At 49.4% G+C, this 23,965-nt stretch overlaps 3 protein-coding genes across 5 annotated transcripts; 1 reads left to right on the top strand and 2 right to left on the bottom strand.

Annotated features, from left to right (window-relative positions):
- Nucleotides 1-416: 416 nt before the first annotated feature.
- Nucleotides 417-1,786, bottom strand: LOC136475532 (probable methyltransferase At1g29790). Its single transcript, XM_066473023.1, has one exon. It carries the CDS (start codon nucleotides 1,784-1,786, stop codon nucleotides 599-601), a length of 1,188 nt encoding a protein of 395 aa, XP_066329120.1. The 3' UTR covers nucleotides 417-598.
- Nucleotides 1,787-2,940: 1,154 nt separating this feature from the next.
- On the bottom strand, nucleotides 2,941-14,413 carry LOC136475524 (protein POLLEN DEFECTIVE IN GUIDANCE 1-like). The gene is made up of 11 exons (XM_066473014.1): nucleotides 13,673-14,413; nucleotides 13,098-13,249; nucleotides 7,101-7,204; nucleotides 6,008-6,096; nucleotides 5,812-5,885; nucleotides 5,588-5,738; nucleotides 5,132-5,299; nucleotides 4,597-4,694; nucleotides 4,374-4,496; nucleotides 3,581-3,649; nucleotides 2,941-3,492 (listed from the first exon to the last, which is right to left on the bottom strand). Exons 1-11 carry the CDS (start codon nucleotides 14,247-14,249, stop codon nucleotides 3,292-3,294), a joined length of 1,806 nt encoding a protein of 601 aa, XP_066329111.1. The 5' UTR covers nucleotides 14,250-14,413; the 3' UTR covers nucleotides 2,941-3,291.
- A 2,221-nt stretch (nucleotides 14,414-16,634) lies between these two features.
- LOC136453542 (probable phosphoribosylformylglycinamidine synthase, chloroplastic/mitochondrial) lies at nucleotides 16,635-23,260 on the top strand. Of its 3 annotated transcripts, XM_066454195.1 has the most exons (5): nucleotides 16,635-16,891; nucleotides 17,555-17,611; nucleotides 17,906-18,024; nucleotides 18,097-22,292; nucleotides 23,062-23,260. In XM_066454195.1, exons 3-4 carry the CDS (start codon nucleotides 17,959-17,961, stop codon nucleotides 22,285-22,287), a joined length of 4,257 nt encoding a protein of 1,418 aa, XP_066310292.1. In that variant the 5' UTR covers nucleotides 16,635-16,891; nucleotides 17,555-17,611; nucleotides 17,906-17,958; the 3' UTR covers nucleotides 22,288-22,292; nucleotides 23,062-23,260. The 3 variants fall into 3 exon arrangements, with proteins under 3 accessions (XP_066310292.1, XP_066310227.1, XP_066310353.1); XM_066454130.1 differs by lacking the exon at nucleotides 17,555-17,611; XM_066454256.1 differs by lacking the exons at nucleotides 16,635-16,891; nucleotides 17,555-17,611 and adding an exon at nucleotides 16,976-17,036.
- The last annotated feature ends 705 nt before the right edge of the window (nucleotides 23,261-23,965 follow it).

Raw genomic sequence — 23,965 nt, 5'->3', positions numbered from 1 at the left:
GCGCGGCGAACGTATTTCGACTAGTTTTTATTGTCAGAGCGTCCAAGCGCCTCACTCGGTCACTCCGCATCCAAAGCGTCTGCTGCTCGGTTGAGAGCCGCTTCTGTCTGTAAGCGCCTATGGCAGGCTGCTCTGACCTGATCTCCACAGTGGCAGGATATAACGGCTCCGTTCGGCTTATCTTATAATCTGCACTATTCAGTGTTTTTTTTCAGCCGAAACAGTATTTTTCTCTCACAATAATTCAGCCAGAACAGTATTTTCCAGTCAGTTTAAGCCAAGTTTCAACGAGCCGAACGGGACCATGAAAAAGTGCATAATTGCCCAGGCCGATGGGGAAAAATGAAATTGTTTTGGACATTGACATGATCAATTTAACCATTTATTTCTAGTACACAAATGCGCACTTACAGAAAGATCGTAAAATTTCGTCGACGCATGCACGACAAACACATGCAAACCGCCTAAAAAAGCATACATAAAAAATAAAGCAAGCCATCTAGTCAACAAACAGTGCATTCCTTGCCTCAGCGAGGATCGCATCAATCACAGTGGCTTTGTTATCCAACCTCCCTCCTTTGATCAAGAGTTACCGGAATTAATGGCGCCACGAGTTCTTGAGCGGCTTCTCTAGCAATGCCGAGAGGTACATCTCCTTCCTCTCCGGTCCCTTGTCGAGCTTACTACCTGTCACCCACCTCAGCTTGCCGAACCCGACGCTCTCTATTACATCCACGTACGCCGCCATCTCCGCCTCCCCGCAGAAGAAGTGGTCCAGCCAGAACAGGCCGCCGGGCCGGAGCACCCGGTACACGTCGAACAGAGAGAACTGCAGCGCGACGGGCGGGATCCAGCCGCTGAGCACGTGCATGGAGTGCACGATGTCCAGCGTGTTGTCGAAGAAGGGCAGTCGCGCAGCGACGCTGACGTAGAGCGGCACGATCCCGCGCGCGGCCACGAAGGTGCTGAAGGGGCCGTTGAGGTTCACGGTGGTGGCCACCACGGTGACGCCGTGCTCGCGCATGCGCACTGCGAAGGTGCCGGAGCCGCCGCCGATGTCGAGCCCGATGCGGACGGACCCCGGCGGGGACGCCGACGCGAGCACCTCGTCGATGGAGAAGTTGAGCGGGTTCCTCTTCTTGTCCGTGGCGTTGAGCCAGCGGTACCGCTCCCGGCCGCCGGCGAGGTCGAAGCAGTCCTTGCAGTCGTCGAAGCGCGGGGAGCGCGCGCGGTCGACGAGGCAGCGGAAGGACTTGCACGTGTAGGCGGACCAGTGCACGGAGCGGTCGGGCGGCGTGGACCAGAGCGCGTCCGGGAACGGCAGCGGCGGCGCCGGGTCCGGCGGCGCGGCGGGGCGGCAGCGGCGGCGCGGCAGGGGCTCGCAGCCGCGGAGGAGGAGCCGCTGCGCGGGGAGCTCGTCGTCGGGGCAGGAGGCGTTGACGGGGTACGACATGAAGGCGGCGAGCAGGTCCGGGAAGGCCAGGCACGGGTGGCCCACGGGCGGCCGCAGCTCGGCGGTGCCCCAGTTGGTGTTGCGCCCGTACGGTAGCGCGTGCGGCCCCGCGAACGCGTGGAACTCCAGCGGGAGGTCCACCGGCTGCTCCGGGACGGTGGTGGTCGTTGGAGTAGCCATTTTCGGCGGCGTCGCGCAGGAAGAATAGTAGAAGGAGAGGAGGAACGTGGCGAGGTTGGAGCCGAGGAGCACGACGACGTAAAGGATCTTGCGGCGGAGGGGGACTCCGGTGCCGGGGTCCACGTACGACGCGGCCAACCTTGTGATGGACATGGAGCCCGAGCTTGCGAGCGCTTGGTCGGAGTCGGAGCGGGAGGAACAAAGGCCCAGGTGGCCGCGCCAAGATAGAGCGCCTACGACTACGACTACGAGTAGAGTAACCAAGTAGGGGAAGCGCGCACATGTCCGCATCCGCGAGAGCCGAGACCCCAAGTCCCGAACCGGCTCCCTGGGAGAAGCGGGCGAGTAACGACTACCGAGTGGTGTGTTTTCGACGCGATGTCTCGGATCCTCCCCTGTTTTGCTCGGAGTTGGAGCCCGGCTTGCTGGATAAGGGCACTCCCAATGCAGAAACCACTATAGTTTCTATGGACATTAATTATACTGTCACCTAAGCGTTTTGCTGATGTGGCAAGGTAGTTATTAAAGAGAGAGAGCAAAAATCATAGAAACCAGGTCTAAGTTAGAAACCATGTCTACACGAGAACCAAGACATTAAGGGATGTGATTGGTAGAGAATGGAGAGAGAATGTATGTGATTGGATAAAAAATTGTTCTGTAGAAACTATCCATTGGGACCATGATTTCTATATGTAGTGTCTATGGTAATTAATAGGTATAAAAACTATATATAGTTTCTAGTATTGGGACTGCCCTAAGGAAGCAACAGGCGGAGGCCCGGAGGGCGGAGGGCGGAGGGGCGGGCGGGTCGTCGCCTCGTGGGCCACTTCGCACTTTGTAGTGGCCCCGGTTTGCAGGCGCTACAGCTACACACACGGTAATTTCTTCACGTCGGGAAATGGCTCATAGACCTGTTCGTGGCCCACCCAACCTGATTACCAGATCTACCCAATCTGAAAAAAAAGTCTAACCCAACTCGTCAGTGGTCAAAGGTAGATTTGGATCATGATTTTTGATCCATGGTTCGATCCGACCTGAAGTACCAAAAAAAAAAAATCTGTAATTTGTCTCGAGAGCTTAGCATCTGTTATGCGTTTGGTGATTCTGTAAGCTTGTTAACGTTGTTGTGCGATTAAACCCTGTAGTTATGGCTTTGTGGTAATGAAACTCGGACGTGCCACACTATGCAAAAAACAAAGCTAGTGCATTGGGAAAATGATAATGAACAAATCTTACCGCGATGACATGCACCAGACAATAGCACACAAAAACAGAGGCAATGCGAACAATCTTGTCGAGCTGATGTGGAACACGAAATATGAGATTTTTTTTTTCTGAAGGAAATGTATAAGCATGCCTTACATGACAGATCAGAACATCTTGGTTAGGTGACAGCAGATAATTTAGGATGAAGCTGAGCTATGCACAAACGGAGGTCAGAAATAAACCGTAAACACCACAAAATTGGACTAATTTGTTCCTTGAATCGACAAAACCCTTAGAAGAAGATACTATAATATTCATCTGTGCTGTACTATACTAATACTTCTGTCATATAACTCTCAGCAGCTGCAGTGCTTGCTGTACTTCATGCACCACAGCAAAATGTCTTCTCAGAGATGTTGTAACAGTAGCACCAGAATTGTGGTGCCATGTACTCAATCCACATGCTGTTTTCTTGTGAGCCGTAGATTTACATACCAATTTGCAAGGCAGCGCAGTATCAGTCCCACGATTATCTTGAATATGGCGAGCATAAAATAGGTCAGAACTGACCAAAGTAAAATCCAGAATATTCTCCAGATAAATGGGCCAGCAGGAAGGAGGGTAGCATATACCGGGGTCAATACACGAATTACCTAAAGAAACAAGGCATTTTTTCCATGTAAGTAGTCTGTACAATGTAACATGGCACAATAGAGCATGGATAGTTGGGCATGTACTTACAACACAAGCTGGGGCAAGGGGGATGAATGTTAGGTCCTTCTTATGGTCATCAGGTTTGTCATTCAAAATCTGTAGAGAATATGGTCATTAATGGTGGTTTAATGGATAATATTCAAATTCTGGGCAATCGAACTTCAATGCCACAAACTTTTGGTATGATCAACCAATCAAAGCAGGGAAACTGTGCCCCAAGGAGGACCTGGAATATATTGAAAACTAATGCTCAATGCATGTCAATCATCAGTTCAAATGGCAAGTTGACCTTTTCAGTAAATGCATCCTAACATATAAAACAAATTTGCAAACACTGGCATTAGGAGAAATATACCTAATAGAATACAGTAACACAGTAGCATCAGAGAATTCACTGAAAAAAAAAGGGCGTACCCAGTGCAGAGAGCTCCCGCTCTGTGTGGGGTCTGGAGAAGGGTGTCAGTGGCAAGCCTTACCCTCGCCTGTGCAATGCGAGGAGACCGCGACTCGAACCCGGGACCTTCCGGTCACAGGCGGTAACCGGAAGGTCACAGAAATCCAGTAAGCAATGCAGCAATAGTACAGCCGTCACAAAGTACATGTCACTTAACAAAATTAAACTGTTTTGTGCTTTTGTGCGTGTATGTTTTAATTTTCTTTAACAGTTTAGCTTCATAATAATCAAGTACCTCTTACTTTTGATGAAGATGTTCAACTACCTAATCGTTGCTTAGTTATCCATTTTGTATGATTGTATCAAATGGCACACATCATTAAGCCTGAAATACGGATAGAATCGAGATAAGCATCAGCGCCCCACCTGCTTGCAAAGATCTTCCAAAAACTCTGAATAAGCAACTGGCTTTATCTCATTAAATTTTGCAAGGAAGGAATGTTTGATAGCATCGATAAGTACTTCACACAAAAAAACCAATGCCGCATTCTGCAGTGATAATAAACAAAATGTTTGAACGAGTTTTCAATTTGATAAAAAAAAAATCTTTGCATTAGAGGTACTGAAAATGGAAGAATACTAAACTTACAGTAAGAAAGCTGTCAAACCATGGACCCTCTGCTTCCAAGATATTTTGAGCAAGAACAAATAGCAGAAAGGCCGTGATGTGAAATCGCTCAATGATGTCTGCAAGTTATAATGTTATAAGCAAATAAGCTGCATCTTCATATGAATTAATTATCAAGAAGAACAGCATGTAAGATTGAACAAAGGTGAATATGAAGTTTGCTAAATTTAGAACATCATGATTGAATTTAGAGAACATATTTTGATTTTTGCCATCAAACTGCTGACTGAAGCTAGGTGTTTAGATCCTGTGTAACATAAATGGTTTTGAACCTTACATTGATAAAAATATACAAAAAGCTGTTTGTAGATGGTTCAGTTTTTGCAAAGAAGCCTATGTAGATAAACATTAATGAAGTCCAACTCAGCATTTTTTGACATGGTTAAGGGGCTAAGATGATGAAAACAGCAAGTAGCTCAGTAAGTAAAGAACCAAAGAGTAAATACAAAAGCGCATTGTTTGGAATAATATGCGCATAAATCATAAGCACACTCACCATAGTATACCAAACTATGAAGATTCTCTTTGCTAACACGCTTAAATACATTACTTTTTATCTCAGCAAAATTGTTTGATACCAGTAGAGCCAATAATGCATTGTTGTGGGCAATAATACATGTTGACAGGGTGATCGCCTGAGCCAACAAGACAAATGAATGGACAAGTACAACTTGTTAAGGAATTCAAAATTCTATGTTTATATTAAAATAGCAGCAGTAGCGATAATACAATTAAATCTACAATGTAATCAGAGCACATTGATGTCAAGCAAACCCATACCACTGTATATTCAATTGAAAATTTTGCTATTGTAATCACTAGATTCACCACCAGATTGTGTGTGACCTTTACCATTAGGCAGTCAGGTGTCCATGATCTTATCTGGCTCTAATTCAAATTGCATCTAATATTTAAAGGGAAATTAACTGATGCAAACTGCAGAAAAGGATATCAAATGCAACAACGGCTATCGCCTCGTCCAAAATGAACCGCATCAGTTCAAATGTCACATTATCTGTCGAGCATGCTGACAACCCCTCAGCTGAGTTGAACAGAACTTGCAGCACATCCTCACCGAATGATTGACAGAGTTTGTCAAAGATCTAAAACAAAAACACAGGTCAAGCACACAAATATTAATAATAAATGTATACTTCAAATAAATAGTATACTCACCTCTAGTACGTTGTATACGACATAAAGCTTGATCGTGCCCTGACCACGAATGACATGGTAAATTAAGCTAATATCTGACACAAAAAAAGAATAATCGTGGGTGGATTATCAAATACGTAGAATGTCCGTTTGTTCAAGCAAAAAAAAGAAGAAGAGGGGGGGGGGGGGGGGGGGGGGGGGGGGGGGGAGGGATAACCTATCATTTGCAAAGAAGCAACTCCAAGGGCTAGAACTACAAAACATCCATAATCTGATAAATCAGCAGCATTTGGCCGCCGAAACTTTCTGTCACAAATACATTGGATAAATGATTACATGATCTAATATGTCCACTAAAGAGGGACTGAATGGGAAAGAGTGCCTTTGTGAAAACTAAAGCTGGCAAAAACAAGTCAATGGTAGAAAAGACGCAACTACAAACATGTAGATCATCAGAACAGGAAATGATGTAAAACAGTAAATAATGTTGGTGGTTTCTTGCACTGCTAAAGTTTACTATAATAAATGCTAAGAACATCAGTATATAAGCCAATCTACCCAGTAAACTAATATTGACAATGGAGGATACCAAGCATAAACTAGACACTTGATTGGAAAAGGCAAAACAAATAATACTTTTGCCTTGTGTTGTGAAGTATTGCTTCGAAGCAGTTTATCTCTACTTATGCAATTATTCCATGGTTCATATTTCCTCTCAAAGTAAATCATGTACTGTACAAGGAGCTCAATTTCTTTCAGATAGCCACCGCTGCATTTCAAACTGAGATTATCTTAACTAGAAAGTAAGTTCCCATATGCAAGTTCTCTAAAAAAAAGTTAATATACTAAAAAGTAAATCATACTTGTAAATCCCAAATGTACTATAGCTCCCATTGTTGGGTTAGACATCCAATAGAAACTAGCTTATCAGAAAGCTATGGTCAAAGTGCATTAAGTTTTCACCACAACAGAGTACTAGGTTTATGTGATAAGATCTATGAGCAAGGTTAACTAGCTTAAGCAGAAGCTTCCCAACCAGAACCAGAACAGGTACCCTAAGACTGGCTCAACAAGTAATGTTTAGGTGCAATTATCTAAAATAAAAATTATATCACTAAGAGTTAACTTTTTATGAACATCATATAAGACAACATCAAGCTTAATCAGAATCTACAATCATATATCACAGAATGTCTCCGCACTACCAATATGTTGCTAAACAACAGTTCAGTCTAAATTTGTTTCATGCAATAAATAATTAAAATACTAGAACATACTTCATTTAATTTACAGTAAAACTGCAAACCGACCTGGTCTTCAGCACCCGCCAGATGGTAATGACAATTCGTGCAGGCATAATTGTAAGCAACGACAGAAAGGAATCCAAGCAGACGAAGAATCCTGCGACAATTAGCTGCAGCATTTTACCATTATCAAACATCTCTCTCATCACACAAACAAGTGCATAATAACTCCTGAAACATGTTAAGTACACACATAACCAAGTATGAAGTTCATCACAGCACATTCTACCCTTTTTTAAGTCAATATACATTTTCGCCTATCAATACCCAAACCAGGACAAGAATTCTGGTACGGCGCACCTTACTGCGGAGGAAGTATGGAGGGGAGAAGGCGAGCCGTGGCTTGGTAGGGCGGCGGCGCGACGGCGCCGTGCTGCAGTCGAGGGTTTGGGGCGAGGTCGACACAAAGATGACGGTGAACAGTGATGCCCGGGGGCCCAGGGGAGAATGAATCTCAATCCCATGCTAACCAATCCTTAATCGCAAGTTAGGCCATATAGACCGAGTGTTTACAAGGCAATAACCAAATCTCCTAAAATCACTCGCATGCTAACAAACTATAACTTATTTTAGCCTAGGCTTCCTTCTCAGCCGCTGGTCTTCCGTTGATATGTGCGGCCTATCATAACATCTCTCCCCCCCTCGGCGAACAGCTCGTCCTCGAGCTGAAAGGAGGGGTGCGCAGCGCGGAACTCGTCGACCGGCTCCCAGGTTGCATCGGACGGGGGCATGTCGGCCCACTGCACCAGCACATGCCACACACCGCGTCGCAGGCTGGCGCGCAGCACGCGGCCGGGACGAAGTAGAGGGCGACCATGTCGGAGAGGAGGCAGCGCAGGCACCGACGACGGCGGAGGCCCGCGCAGAGGCTTGAGCACCCCTACATGAAAAACATCGTGAATGCGAGCTCCGTCTGGCAGGTGAAGACGATAGGCCACCGTGCCGACGCGTTCAACGATCTTGTACGGCCCGGCGTACTTCGGACCGAGCTTGCCGTGGCTGGTTGGCTCCAAGGACTGGGTAGGTCGGTGTAACAAGCGCAGCCACACCCAGTTCCCCACGGCGAACTCCAGGGGGCGATGCTTGGCGTCGTAGTGACGACGAGCATATTCTTGGGCCTGTAGAAGGCGCGAACGCACCTCGGCCAGGAACTCGTCGCGGTCTGCGAACAGCGTATCGACGGCGTCTGTACGCGGGCGTCCCGGCGCGTGGGGCAGCAGCTCTGGCGGCTCGCGGCCATAGACCACGGTGAAGGGCGACGTCCGGAGGGCCGAGTGGTATGAAGTGTTGTAGCAGTACTCGGCCCACGGAAGCCACTCCAGCCAGTCGCGGGGACGATCGCCGGTGAGGCAGCGAAGATACATGGCGATGGTCTTGTTCACTGCCTCAGACTGTCCATCCGTTTGCGGATGGAATGCCGTGCTCATGCGCAACTTCACGCCAGCTTGGCGGAACAGGTCCCGCCACACATGGCCCGTGAAGACCGGGTCCCGGTCACTCACAATTGACTCCGGGAACCCATGCAGGCGCACCACTTCCGCGAAGAAAGCTTGGGCCACGGACGACGCCGTGTACGGGTGGCCCAAGGGAATGAAGTGGGCGAACTTCGAGAACCTGTCAACCACTGTGAGGACACTTTTGCCATGTACCTTAGGAAGGGCCTCCACGAAGTCCATGGAGATGTCCGCCCATATGCGCGACGGCACAGGGAGGGGCTGGAGGAGACCCGCCGGGTGCAGCGCCTCCGTTTTGTTGCGTTGGCATGTCGCGCACGAGCGAACGAACTCGCGGACGACACGCCGATCGTGGTCGACGTAGAACTCTGAGCGGAGGCGCTGCAGCGTCTTCTGGATGCCTTCGTGGCCCCCCGTGTGGGCCAGGTGCAGTACGTCGTCCAGGACCGTTGACGACGCTAGCACGAACACGCGGCCGTCGCGTAGCAGCAGGCCGTCGTGGACGCGCCAATCGGCGCCGTGGTCACCAGCCGCCATGGCGTCGCGGCGCGTGTGGAGCTCGGGCGAGGCGTCGATCTCGCGCCGGAGGTCGTCGAAGAGCTGGAACGCCGGCAGGGAAGCCTCCCGCGCATGCTGATCCGCCAGCGCGAGGGGGGGCCAGGAGCGGTGCGTCGCCGTCTCTGCGCGAGAGCGCGTCCGCGACGACGTTCAGGCGGCCCGAGCGATACTCCACCCGAAAATCGAATCCCATCAACTTGCTAACCCAATGGTGTTGCGGGATCGTTGACAACCTTTGATCCAGCATAAACTTCAATGCATAGTGATCTGTCCGCACCACAAAGGCGCGACCCCAAAGATAGGGGCGCCAATGGCGGACTGCTTACGCAAGGCCGATGAGCTCGCGCTCATAAGCCGCGGCCTGCAGGTGACGCGCGGCGAAGGGCCTGCTGAAGAACGCGATGGGGCCGGCTCCCTGGTGCAAGACTGCCCCGAAGCCGGACCCCGACGCATCGCAATCGACGACGAACTCCGTGGAGAAATCGGGCAGGTGCAACACGGGCGCAGTGGATAGCGCAGCTTTGAGGTCTGCGAACGCCGTCGTAGCGGCTTCGGTCCAAGAGAAAGCCTCCTTGCGCAGCAGCTGTGTCAACGGCGCCGCGATGGAGCCGTAGTTATTGATGAACCGCCGGTAGTACCCGGCGAGGCCGAGAAAGCCGCGCAGGCCTCGGACCGACCGTGGTTGCGGCCAGGACTGCACAACCGCCACCTTGGTACTGTCCATGGCCACGCCGTCCGCCGTGATGACATGGCCGAGGTACTGGACCGATGGCGTGGCGAAGGAGCATTTTGAGCGCTTAATGTGGAGACGATGCTCGCGGAGGACGCTGAGGACCGCTCGAAGCAGCTGCAGGTGCTCGGTCCAGGAAGCGCTGTAGACGAGGATGTCGTCGAAGAACACAAGGACGCCCCTGCGAAGGAAAGGCTTGAGCACAAAATTCATTAGTGCTTGAAATGTCGATGGCGCGTTGGAGAGGCCGAATGGCATGACCAAGAACTCGAAATGGCCATGGTGAGTGCGGAACGCCGTCTTGGCCACGTCCTCGGGGTGCACACGAACTTGATGATACCTCGATCGGAGGTCAAGCTTGGTGAAGAGCTTCGCGCCATGGAGTTCGTCGAGGAGCTCCTCCACCACCGGGATGGGGAATTTGTCCTTCGCTGTCGCTGCATTGAGCGCCCGGTAGTCAACGCAAAAGCGCCATGTACTGTCCTGCTTCTTGACGAGGAGTACCGGTACGGAAAATGGCGATGTACTGGGCCTAATGATGCCCTGCTGCAGCATGTCCTCGCACTGTTTCTCCAATTCATCCTTCTGCAATTGGGGGTATCGGTATGGTCGAACGGCAACGGGCTCTGTGGCCGGCTTGAGGTGGATTCGGTGGTCACAGGGCCGCGCCGGAGGGAGGCCCGTGGGCGCGGCGAACACGTCCGCATACGCGTCCAGCAGCCGCTCGAGCAGGGCCGGCTCGGTGCCTTTGGCAGAGTAGAGGCGGCCGGAATGAAGGCGTCCCGTCGGCGGAGTGGCGGTGCGCGTCGAGCCGATGCCCTTCCACAGCACCCAGCGGCCGTGGCGTGTGAACTCCATGCGGAGTTCGTCAAAGTCCCAGAGGACGGGCCCCAGGGTACGCAGCCAGGCGATCCCCAAGACCATGTCGTAGCAGTCCAGAGGGATGGAAAAACAATCCACCGCGAAGTGCTCGTTGCCGATCCGGAGGGCGACGTCGCGGGCGAGGCCCCGGCAAGCGACACGGTCGCCGTTCGCCACGACGACATGGGCGCCCCCCGCTTCCTTGAAGTGAAGGCCGATGCGGCGCGCCGCCGCTGAGCTGATGAAGTTGTGGGTAGACCCACTGTCGAGCAACGTCGTGAACTCGTGCGCGCCAACTTGCACGCGCAATTGCATCGTGTCCTCCGTGCGGACGCCCGTGATCGCCGATAAGGAGATCAAGGGGGCATCGGGGTCGTACGTCGTGGGCGCCACGGCCGTGGCGTCGGTGGGCGCCTGGGTGTCGTCGACGTCGTCCGGCTCGTCCACCGTGTAGTCAGCCGCCTCCAGGAAGAACAGCCGCGTGCACTTATGGCCGCGCACATAAGGTTCGTCGCAATTGTAACACAGCCCCTGCTTGCGGCGAGCAGCCATCTCGTCAGGTGTGAGCTTTTTGAATAGACGCGGTGTCGTGGACGACGACGTCGGCGCCGCATGTGGCGCGGGCTGGCCGGCTCCAGGCGCTGGAAGCGCACGGCGTGGTGGTCGGGGGGGTGGTGCGGGGAGCGCGAGTGTCGCCGGTGCGTTCCGGCGCTCGTACGCCCTGGCCAGACGCAACGCCCGCTGGAGATCCTGGGGCTCGTGGAGCTCCACGTCGACGCGAAGGGCCTCAGGCAGTCCGCCCATGAAGAGCTGGGCCCGCTGAAGGGGCGCCAGGGGACCAGCGTGAGCGAGGCGCGCCTGGAACGCCTTCAGGTACTCTTCGACCGTCGAGGTGAACGGCAGACGCGCCAAGTCCGCCAAATGGTTGGTGCTGATTGGCGGCCTGAACCTGTTATGGCAGAGGATCTTGAACTCGTTCCAAGTGGGCTCGCCGGCATCGCGCTCAAGCACGAGGTACCACTGTTGCGCCGTGCCTTTCATGTGGTAGGACGCGTACCAGACGCGGTCGATATCCGGAGTTCGCTGGGCACGGAAGAACTTCTCACACCTATTCAACCACCCCAGCGGCTCCACTTCGCCGTCATAAGTCGGAAACGAAAGTTTTTGGTAACGCGGCACGGTGTGGCCCTCCGGTGCCGGTGGGATGTGGGTTTGCGGTGGAGGGCTGTGCCTGGCAGAGGAGTCCACCGGGGCCTGCATGATGGATGACAATGGTGGCAGCGGGGAGGGTGAATGTGGGAAGTTGATCTGTGTGATCGGGATGGGTCCCGAGGGTATGGTGGTGGTGGTGGTGGTGGAGGGCGGCACAGAGGAGGAGAACATGGGCATGGGTGGAGGCACAGATGGAAAAATCTGTGGCGCCGCGGGTGGTGCCGACGTGACGACGCCGGACGCCGTGAGGAGTGGCACACCGCCGGAAGTAGGTGCCGGCAGCGGAGGCACGCCGCCGTATGCGGGAAGGCCGAACGGGAGCAACGCGGGTGGCGGCGAGGGTGTGTGGCCCTCGAGAGCAGCGAGTCGCGCGTTGATGGCGCCGAACTGGAGGTGCAGCTGCTGCTGGAGGCCGTAGAGGGCAGCAGCGATGACATCAGAGGAGGCGGGCGGGGGAGGTGGGAGGGAGACGTTTGGTGGTATGGCTGGCACAAGGGCAGCGGATGTGGCCGCCGGTGCGGGTGCGCCGGAGGTGGGCGGAACAGTGGTGGAGGAGGTCACGGACACCGACGGAGTCCCAGAACCAGAGGACATCTCTGATACCAGGTTGGTACGGCGCACCTTACTGCGGAGGAAGTATGGAGGGGAGAAGGCGAGCCGTGGCTTGGTAGGGCGGCGGCGCGACGGCGCCGTGCTGCAGTCGAGGGTTTGGGGCGAGGTCGACACAAAGATGACGGTGAACAGTGATGCCCGGGGGCCCAGGGGAGAATGAATCTCAATCCCAGGCTAACCAATCCTTAATCGCAAGTTAGGCCATATAGACCGAGTGTTTACAAGGCAATAACCAAATCTCCTAAAATCACTCGCATGCTAACAAACTATAACTTATTTTAGCCTAGGCTTCCTTCTCAGCCGCTGGTCTTCCGTTGATATGTGCGGCCTATCATAACAAATTCATTCATGAATGTTCAGTCAAAAGTACATGGTGAGTTATTGGTTTCATCAACATGCAAAATTAATTATTTAAAAAATGTCAAATTGTGAATAACTCTTGCATATTGGATCCATTTTCCTGCAATGCCTGACATCAAGCAAGATAATAAGCTAGAACAGCATCAATACTCGAAAGTTCAAATCACATGCATGAGGTGTACCACAAGTATTGCCATTAGAAGTGCAGATGCATACCCGCTCACATCTCCATGGGACATGAAACATAGTGTTGTACACCCGCTGTCGCTTCTTCTCATTGCCCACTGCAATTGTGCTTCTTAGTGAATTGCCACCATATAGTTCCCCAAGGAAATATCTGAATGGTGAATTGTCAAGGCGCTCAACTTCTGCAACAGCAAATGGTTTATAGAGGTGTGAATATGCATATATAGGGCTTGTTGACTCAATATACAATAGCACGCTACTAAATTAGAATTGAATTTGAATCTACTAGTGCAATGAAAATTGGTCCACTAAAATAATTATTCTGTTTTGGATCAGATCTCCCAGATTTAGTCAGATATGAAAATCCACCAAGAATGGACCAGCAATTAGTATTTCAGACTGTGACCGTCTTTCCAGCCTAATGCTCTAATTCTAGGATGCAACAAACTTCACAGGCAGCATCATGTTCTACTTTGTTCATATCACAGAAATGAAGCGAAATCGTCTAAGAAATTCCTTACAATGTGTTGTCTAGAACGAGGAGTGGTGAAAGGACCATCAAATTATCACAATAAAAAGCATACAGTGAACAGTGAGATCTGAACCTCCGAGAATGTTGCTATTATCCTTCATGTACTTCTCCCAATCCAGCGACGACTCCTTCTCCAGCTTCTTCTTCATGCCCCCATTCGCCTCAGGCCGCCACGCCATGGCCGCCACATCCGCCACCGCCGCCGCAGCAGCTGATGCGCTCTCCCGCGTGCTGCTGCCGCAGCTGCTGGTGCCATCATCCGCGGACGCCGCCAACACCCTCCCGGCCCCGGAGACGCTCCTCTGCCTCAGCTCCACGCCAACATAGGTTACGCAGCTCGCAGCAGACATTTTGGCGTCCGAGCCCTCGCACACCGTCTCCGCAGTCGACCTCAGATCCGGGACCCTGAACGCCGCGGCCGAGTCGCCGCCGCCCTCCACGCGCGGCTGCTGCTCCCCCTCCGAGGCCGCCTCGTCGATCGGGGGGCTCCGGAACCCACGCTTGCGCTTGGACCGCCTCCTGCGCCGGCGCTGGCCATCTGAAGTGGTGTCCGGCAGGGAGCGCGGGGAGATGTCGTCCGCGTCGTCGGCGGTGAGGTCGCCCGCGAGGAGCTCGAAGGATAGCTGGCGGCCGCCGGATCGGAGCGACATGGGAAGCGGCGGCGTCGGTGGCGGGGGACGGTGCGGCGCACGGCGAGGAGGCGACGGGAGCCCCCTCGCGAACCTTAGGATCGGGCGTCGCCGCGCCGCGCGGCGGCGAGGAGCGGAGGCGGGGGAGGAGTAACGGGCGCAGAGAAGAATACTACCCTTTTCCGGTCGCGTTTATTATGTGCTTCTAAATCGTTTTTTTTTGTAATAATGGTTTTATTTAAAGGATTTCTTTGGCATTTTGAGAAGACGGTGATGAGTGATGATGACACGAGAATGGGGTCTGTCATCCTGCTATTCTGGGAAAGAGAATTTTCCAATTTCTGATTCTATAGGGTGGCTCTCGGAATTTAAAAGCCCCCTCGTAGTTTCGCTGAAATTTGAGTTATGCTGATATTAATACTGAAATGTTGTGAGAGAAAAATAATATTGACTCGCTAAAAAGTACTGCTGAAGTAGTGCAGAACATAACCAAAATCTTGATAGTCTCTTTTTGTCATGCCATCTCAGGCTCACGTAGCATGTTCTTAAGAAAACCGTGTGCCTTTTTTTTTTGAAACGAATAAATTTTTATAGCCCATGCAATTGTGATTCCTATAAAATTAACCAAATCTGTTCCACTTGTATAATGTGTGAATTTTACGCGTATTCCGGTGGATTAATTCTATCTATCCGGCGAAACAAACGATTCCATTTTATTGTCACAATTGCTAGCCCTTCAATCCCAAACATACACAAAAACGATAATTCCCCATGAGACATGATATATTGGAGTAGTTTAGGTTTATTAGACAACCACATTGTGCTACAACTACAAGTAACAACGCTGAATTCATTCACTCATTCTTAAAGGTAGATTGAATTTGCACGACAACGGGAGAAACCTTCTTTGAATTGAAATTACAGGCACGTGTACGACTTTTCACAACCCATTTAGTACTCCTATGCTGTAGTAAGGCTCTTTGTTACTCATCGAATGGAGTTTTCGTGCAAATTGATACTCCAGTACGCTGGAACCAATATATGCAAACAAACCTGTTAATGACACTGAAACCAACCAAATACAAATACAAATGGATCAAGAGACGGACGAGCAAGTTACTGTATACCAGGTAGTGCTAGTAGTTTTACAGAACATCTGGGAGACAGATGGTTGTGCGTTTGGCATCTCGATCGAGTGCTATCATGGGGTTGGCCTCATCAGCGTCGTCGGTGGGCAGCACGAGCTGCCCCCCGCCTCCGTGTTGCGATCATGGGTGCAGCACGATGGCCTGCGCTGCGTGGTGGCGTCCACCACCGACCTCCTCGTCCTCGTCGCGCCCGCGCCCCCGAGCCCGAGCGGCCCCGCCAGTGGTCCCAGCCTCGCACCCTGTGTCGCCGTGATCGCCAAGAAGGTCACGAGCGCCATGACCAGCAGCAACCTGCGCGTGTGCATCGAACACGACGGTGTAGCGTGGACACCCATGCCAATGGGCACAGCAACGTAGGAGTACCAGCAGACACCGACTCGTCGGGGAAGTGATGATCTCTAGCTAGATCTTTTTGGTTGGGCTTGGGCTCCTTCCTTGGCTTGTTCGCAATGAACTAAGCCGGAGGATGCATCATGCATGTGCATATATAAGCGCGGCCGGTGAGGGGAAAACACGTTCATGCATCACGGCAGTAGTCCGCAGGAAATAGGGTGCCATTTTCCCGAGATCCTCGGTGAAGTACGCGTGAAGCTTTCTCGGGTTATAGTAGTTTGTATGATCCGGGGCCGTTTCGCGGTTGTTCCATTGCCCTTGCTCTTGAACGCCCACAGTGCTGCAGTGTCCTCCTCGCCTGCACCTCAGAGAGACACAGCGTACGCAACAGGAGACCCGTTGCGGAATCGAAACCTAAAATGGGTCTCTAACATAATATCTATAGTTTTTAACATGATACCTATATATAGAAGACCTATTTTGGATGACAGGAGAGGCATAATCTAAATCTAAGTATCCTCTCTCCTGAGGACCCATTTATAGAAAGGGTTGTCTTTTGGATCAGGAGAAGACAAAAAAAAAGTATTGAATCATTTACCTGTAGCACTACCTAAAGAATAAATGAGTCTTCTATTTTGAGTCGCGGCGGTGGACGTGGTCTTACCAAGAGTTTTCATGGAATCATCAACACCGTGGAAAAAAAATCAGGTGACTGCAATCGTAGGCCGGGCCGGCGGAAAGGTCAAAGCTCAGTGACTGAAGCAACGGCCGGGCCCGCTCTCCACGCGCTCCAGCTCATTCCCTTATAATACGCGGCCCAACAACATTGCGATGGGCCGACAGGCGGCGGCCACGCTGGTTAGGACCGGCCCAGTAACCTCAATAACATTGCGTTGTGGTGCGTGAGTGCGGAAGGCATCTTGACTTCCCTTTTTCTCCTCCCCTTTTCTCTCGCGCTCGCAGCGGCGGCGGCTGCTTCTCCAGTTCTCCGTCTCCTGCTTCCCCGCAAGCTTGTCTCGTATTCGGCGCGCCGCCGGGGAACACTCCCGGCCTGCGCCCGAGCGGAGCGGAGTGGAGCGTTCCGTCCGCGCCTCCGAGGAGTTCATTTCACGGTGCTGTTGTCCTACTCGTCCTTTTTCCCGTCTGGCTCGACTGGCTCGTTGATTCCTGCGTCTTTCGTTGGTAAGGAACCCTATCTCCATATATTTTCTGGGTCGACTGTTTCTGAGAGTTTATTTTGTGCCTAGAGCCATCGAATCCAAATCCAATACGTCCTTCTATGATCATTCGAGTTCGTTTCATTGTTTCGGATTTTTTTTTCAACTTGGTGAGTACTGAGTAACTATCTACTAGTAGCAGCTAAGTCTAGTTTACTAGTACTTTATTTTTTTGAGGTTCGGCTACTGATCAAAGCAGCTTGGAGTGATAAAAGTACTGAGGTTAGTGTCCACTGGTTCCGAGTTCCGACGTCCTGGCAGTTGAAACCGAGATATTTTGAACCATGTACATGTCGCTGTCGTCACTCGTGAGACAACTCTAGTCACTTTTGTTATGCTACTAATATATGGTACCAATAATATATGCAGTATATCTAGAAACATCTATGTTTGACAGCTTGCATGTGTATTGGGTGTACACAGCGTACTTGTACTAGCTGGTAAATTTGGTTCAGGGTTTAACAGTGCTGTTTACTATAGCAATTGTATTTTACAACAATTCAGAAGACAGGTTGTAGCATCACATGAATAATGGAGAGAGAGTTTCTTTTGATTAGTAGGCAGAGTTTTTGTCACTATTTGCAATAATAATCAATGGTGTAATGTGCTTTGATGTTAATGTGTTCAGGCTAAGAGTGTCCTAGTCTTTGAAGTTTGAACTTACCTATAGAAGCACACTAACGTGGTGAGCCTGTAGAAATAGTTTTCTTTAATCATGTCTCTACATTTTTCACTTGAGGAACTGTTTTGCATGAGTTTATTAGTAGCACTACCTTCCTGACATTTGAAATGATGGCACCGTAATCTTTGGGGTCACAAATAAATTGAGGAACTTGTTCAAAAGAAATGATCTCCTGTCATGATTGTTTTATCTTCTTTGCTTCGGCATGCTCATATCTCTTGTACACTTATATCTTTGCATCCCTTCTATAATTTCACGCTTGATTCAACATAACCCTGGTTCCCAATTGATATGCAGATCTCCCATTCTCTTTTGACAAGAAATAAAAAATAAAAATCCTTTGGTTTGGGATGGCATCACCTGGCCAAATGACGGCAAGCAATCTGTTACGGACTGAAGGCTTTCCTGGAAATATGGTAGAGTCTATGAAATAACACAATTTATTTTTGGCTGGCATTAGCTTGTTCTTATGTTTGTTCTCTACATAGGGAAAAAGATGCGGTTTAATTCCTGCGAGAAGTCTTGGATCAAGAAGATTGCGAATGACTCAACACTGCTTCCATCAACAGCATATTTGTTGGCCACGTCTACAAAGAGTTATGACTCGTAATATCCGATTGTCGTCATCTCCTGGGGCCGTGGCATCCAAGGGGTTTGACAGTCCATTAGTTGAGAAACCTGATACTGCGTTGGATGTTGGAATTATTCACTTGTACCGTATACCATTTCTTCAAGAAAGTGAAACCATGGAGCTGCTCAGGAAAGTGAAGGCAAAGGTTTCTGCTAATATTGTTGATATACTGACTGAGCAGTGCTTCAACATTCAATTGGACAATCCACTCACTCCTGAGAAGCTTTCAACACTTCATTGGCTCTTAGCAGAAACTTATGAACCTGAGAAGTTGCAAACTAGGAGCTTTCTGGAGGATGAAGTATCTAGAAATTCTTGTACTGTCATTGTTGAGGTTGGTCCCCGGATGACATTTTCAACAGCATTCTCGACCAATGCTGTCTCAATTTGTAAATCTCTCTCATTAGTAGAAGTGACACGACTAGAGAGATCAAGAAGATACCTTTTGCGCCTTGAGCCTGGTAGTGATCCACTTGATGAAAGTCAGCTCAAAGAATTCGCTGCATTGGTTCATGATAGAATGACAGAGTGCATTTATCCCAACAAGCTCACATCATTTCAATCAGACGTAGTTCCTGAACCTGTCCGTGTTGTTCCAGTCATTGAAAGGGGAGAAGAAGCATTGGAAGAAATAAATGTGAAGATGGGACTTGCTTTTGACAAACAGGATATTGACTACTATACACACCTCTTCAGAGATGATATTAAACGCAATCCAACTACCGTGGAACTTTTTGATATTGCACAATCCAATAGCGAACATAGCAGACATTGGTTTTTTAATGGAAAGCTTGTAATAGACGGAGAGACCATGCCAACCACTTTGTTCCAGTTAGTGAAGAGTCCCCTGAAAGCCAACCACAATAACTCTGTCATCGGATTCAAGGATAACTCAAGTGCAATAAAAGGATTCCCAGTAAATCAGCTGCGCCCAACAATTCCGGGTTTCACTTCACCATTATCCATTATCATGCGTGAGCTAGATATTTTATTCACAGCAGAAACCCATAACTTTCCATGCGCTGTTGCACCATACCCTGGAGCTGAGACGGGTGCAGGTGGCCGTATAAGGGACACACATGCCACTGGGAAGGGTTCTTTTGTTGTTGCTTCCACTGCTGGTTACTGTGTTGGTAATCTTCGAATTGACAATTCAAATGCACCCTGGGAGGACCCTTCATTTTCTTACCCAGTGAATCTGGCCTCTCCATTGCAAATTCTTGTTGATGCTAGTGATGGTGCATCTGACTATGGGAACAAGTTCGGTGAGCCTCTAATTCAGGGATATACCAGAACATTTGGGATGAGGTTGCTAAATGGGGAGCGGCGTGAATGGTTGAAGCCTATAATGTTCAGTGGAGCTATAGGCCAAATTGACCATGCACACATATCAAAGGGTGACCCAGAAATTGGCATGCTAGTTGTGAAGATTGGTGGTCCAGCGTACAGAATTGGTATGGGCGGTGGTGCTGCCTCGAGTATGGTTAGTGGCCAGAACGATGCAGAGCTTGATTTCAACGCAGTACAGCGTGGAGATGCTGAGATGGCACAGAAATTGTATCGTGTAGTCAGGGCATGTGCAGAAATGGGACAGAGCAATCCTATCATCAGCATTCATGATCAGGGTGCAGGAGGAAATTGTAATGTTGTGAAGGAAATAATATATCCCAAGGGAGCTGAAATTGATATCCGTTCAATTGTTGTTGGTGATCATACATTGTCGGTCTTGGAGATATGGGGTGCTGAGTACCAGGAACAGGATGCACTACTTGTGAAACCTGAGAGCAGAAGCCTGTTAGAATCGCTTTGTGAGAGGGAAAGAGTTTCAATGGCTGTCATTGGGAAAATTGATGGCTGTGGAAAAATTGTGTTGATTGATAGCGCTGCTGTGGAGCATTCCAAGCTGAATGGCCTCCCTCCTCCAACCCCTGTTGAAGAACTTGAGCTTGAAAAGGTTTTAGGAGATATGCCTCAGAAGACCTTCGAGTTCAGGCGTGTTTCTCAAGTCACAGAGCCTTTAGACATTGCACCTGGGGTGACACTACTAGATGCTCTGAAGCGAGTATTAAGGCTCCCATCCGTGTGTTCAAAACGTTTCTTGACCACTAAGGTTGATAGGTGTGTGACAGGTCTTGTTGCACAACAGCAGACAGTTGGGCCTCTCCAACTCCCGCTTGCTGATGTGGCTGTGATTGCACAGACGTACACAGACCTAACAGGTGGTGCTTGCAGCATTGGAGAACAACCAATAAAGGGTTTGCTTAATCCTAAGGCCATGGCCAGACTTGCTGTTGGGGAGGCCTTGACTAATCTTGTTTGGGCTAAGGTTACATCACTTGCTGATGTCAAAGCAAGCGGGAATTGGATGTACGCTGCAAAGCTTGATGGCGAAGGTGCAGATATGTATGATGCAGCTGTTGCATTGGCTGACTGCATGATTGAACTTGGTATTGCAATAGATGGGGGAAAGGACAGTCTTTCCATGGCAGCTCAGTGTGATGGTGAAGTCGTCAAGGCTCCTGGAAATCTGGTCATCAGTACTTACGTGACATGTCCTGATATAACATTGACAGTAACCCCTGATTTGAAGCTCGGCAAGGATGGAATTCTTCTGCATATTGATCTTGCTAAAGGAAATCGCCGTCTCGGTGGTTCTGCTCTTGCACAAGCATTTGATCAAATTGGAAATGACTGCCCGGACATTGATGATGTTCTGTACTTGAAGAAGGTATTTGAGGCCATTCAGGAATTGCTCAGTGAACGTCTTATTTCAGCAGGCCATGACATAAGCGATGGTGGCCTTATTGTGAGTGTTCTTGAGATGGCATTTGCTGGTAACTGTGGTTTTAAGCTCGACATAGACTTAGAAGATAGGAGCCTTATTGAAGGACTTTTTGCAGAGGAGCTTGGCCTCATTATTGAAGTACACTCGAAATATCTCAACATCGTGAAGCAAAAGCTTGAAATAGCAGGCATTTCTGCTAATGTTATTGGAGAAGTTACTAGCTTACCAGAAATAGAAGTTTTTGTTGATGGCAATCTGCATCTCAAGGAAAAAACTTCGGATCTCAGGGATCTGTGGGAGGAAACGAGCTTCCAGCTTGAGGAGTTACAACGTCTGAAATCTTGTGTCAAACTTGAGAAAGAAGGACTAAAATGCAGGACATCACCATCATGGTCTCTGTCTTTTACCCCCAAATTCACAGATGGGAAACTGTTGACTGCTTCCTCGAAACCAAAGGTTGCCATCATTCGTGAAGAAGGGAGCAATGGGGACAGGGAAATGGCTGCTGCATTCCACGCTGCTGGATTTGAACCATGGGATATTACTATGTCAGACCTCTTGGCTGGGAAGTCTTCTCTCAAGGAGTTCCGAGGGATTGCGTTTGTTGGTGGTTTCAGCTATGCAGATGTGCTGGATTCAGCGAAAGGCTGGGCTGCATCAATCAGGTTTAACCAACCCCTCATTCAGCAATTCCAGGACTTCTACCACAGGCCAGACACGTTTAGCCTTGGAGTATGCAATGGTTGTCAGCTTATGGCTCTTCTTGGCTGGGTGCCAGGGTCAGGTGTTGGAGGTTCTCTTGGTACAGGTGGTGATTTGTCCCAGCCGAGGTTTATTCACAATGAATCTGGTCGTTTTGAGTGCCGGTTTACCAGTGTGTCCATTGGCGATTCTCCTGCTATTATGTTCAAAGGGATGGAAGGTTCCACCTTGGGTGTTTGGAGTGCTCATGGCGAGGGAAGAGCTTTCTTCCCAGATGAAAATATTCTAGCTACTGTTGTGAAGTCTAATCTGGCTCCTGTGCGGTATTGTGATGATTATAACAATATTACTGAGACTTATCCCTTCAATCCTAATGGTTCTCCACTAGGTATAGCAGCCCTTTGCTCACCTGATGGGAGGCACCTGGCTATGATGCCGCATCCAGAGCGTTGCTTCATGATGTGGCAATATCCATGGTATCCTAAGGAATGGCAGGTTGAGAAGAGTGGCCCCAGCCCTTGGCTGCGAATGTTCCAGAATGCTAGAGAATGGTGCTCATAGTGCAGGTAAATCAATCTTATCAGCTGCTTTCCACTTCTGTTTGTGGCACTCGGAATTCAATTTTAGTAGAACCTTAACTACCTGTGGTTTTTTTTTGTGAAGTGCACTGTTTCATTTCGACCAGAGGTTGTTATAGAACGGAGAATGCTATTAACATGTCAAGTTCCATTTAATAGAACCTTATTCTTTCCTGCCAGTATTCTGTCAAAGAAGAACATTATTCTTTTTTAAGGCCTGGTGCAAGCGGTAGTCTTACCGCATGTGACCGGAAGGTCCCAGGTTCGAGTCGTGGTCTCCTCGCATTGTACAGGCGAGGGTAAGGCTTGCCACCGACACCCTTCCCCAGACCCTGCACAGAGCGGGAGCTCTCTGCACTGGGTACGCCCTTTTATTCTGTCAAAGAAGAACCTTATTCTTTTTTAAGTACACTTTTTGAACCTTTGGATGCTGTAGAGAAGCCGTGTATTGGATGGAACTATTCAAATAGATTCGGTGACCCAGTTAGCCTGGCCGTCACAGTTACAAGTTAGCAAAACCATAAATTAGTTCAAAATGCCTAATACACTTAAGCTTTTATTATAACTTAACTTGGCAACTTTGTGTATGATTTTAAAGCTTATTTGCACTTACTGAGCACTTTATGCTCTGGTATCGAAATGTTTTGTTGCATCTGTTGTACTATGACCTTTCTTGCTCGTTTCCAGTGTTCTGTTAGGTGCATCTTCCCATATCATGCTTACTAGTTCATTTTTTCCAAACATTATGATTTTGCAGGGCAGCTTCCTGCTGCAAGGATGTAGTCACCGAGGCACCAGCTGTTACGAGTATATGGATTAATTGGTGGTTGTATTGCCCCATTTGATGACCCCTTTTTGGCAGAATAAATGTGTTTTGACCATCAAATACATTATCTTGTAATAAATGTATCCGAATTGAAAATTTGAAAATGGAGAACTGTCTGGTTTTCACTAGTCGGAAGGCCCCAGATCTGATTCCATATACTGGTTCAGTGACACAGTGAATACCCCATCCGTGGTCCGTGGATCAGCATGTCATCCCTGCCCTTTTTGCTTTCAATAAGATTAAATTTAATCTTACTTGTCCAGTGCCTTCGATTTCGTGCACTTGCTATAACCAACCCTTTCAAATTGTCTGGCAGGCAGCATACAACCACGCCCCATTCACCGAGGTACCGGCTATCAGGGCGCCCACAACAAATGCAGAACTTTTCTAGACAACAAATATTGTAGAGCCGCACTTGAGAAAAATTTACCTTACTGGTTGTGTGGCCCCATTTCCATTTGACGATTCTCTTCTGATGGAATCAATGTGTTTGAACATCAATACATTATTATTGTAATAAATGTATTGAATTTAAAATTTTGAAATTGAGAACTGCCTGGTTTTCGCTAGTCGGTGAGGGCCCAGATCTTGAGTCCATATCCTGATGATGGTTGTCAATGACACGCTGAGTACCCCATCCTGTTATCCATGGATTTGCATGTCATCGCTTGTCCTTTTTCTTGCATATATAAGATTAAATTTAGGACGTGGCTAGCGCCCGCGCCGCCGCCCTCCCGTCTTGCGTTCCGCGCTTGCCCGCCCATGTCTTGCGCCAGTGGGGACTGTCTCCGTCTTCCCGCGCCTAACACCAAGATGAGACGGTCAAAAGACGATG

The sequence above is a fragment of the Miscanthus floridulus genome, chromosome 1 (genome assembly GCF_019320115.1).
Source record: "Miscanthus floridulus cultivar M001 chromosome 1, ASM1932011v1, whole genome shotgun sequence".
Lineage (NCBI taxonomy): Eukaryota > Viridiplantae > Streptophyta > Magnoliopsida > Poales > Poaceae > Miscanthus > Miscanthus floridulus.
This window is presented reverse-complemented; position numbering and strand designations above follow the sequence as displayed.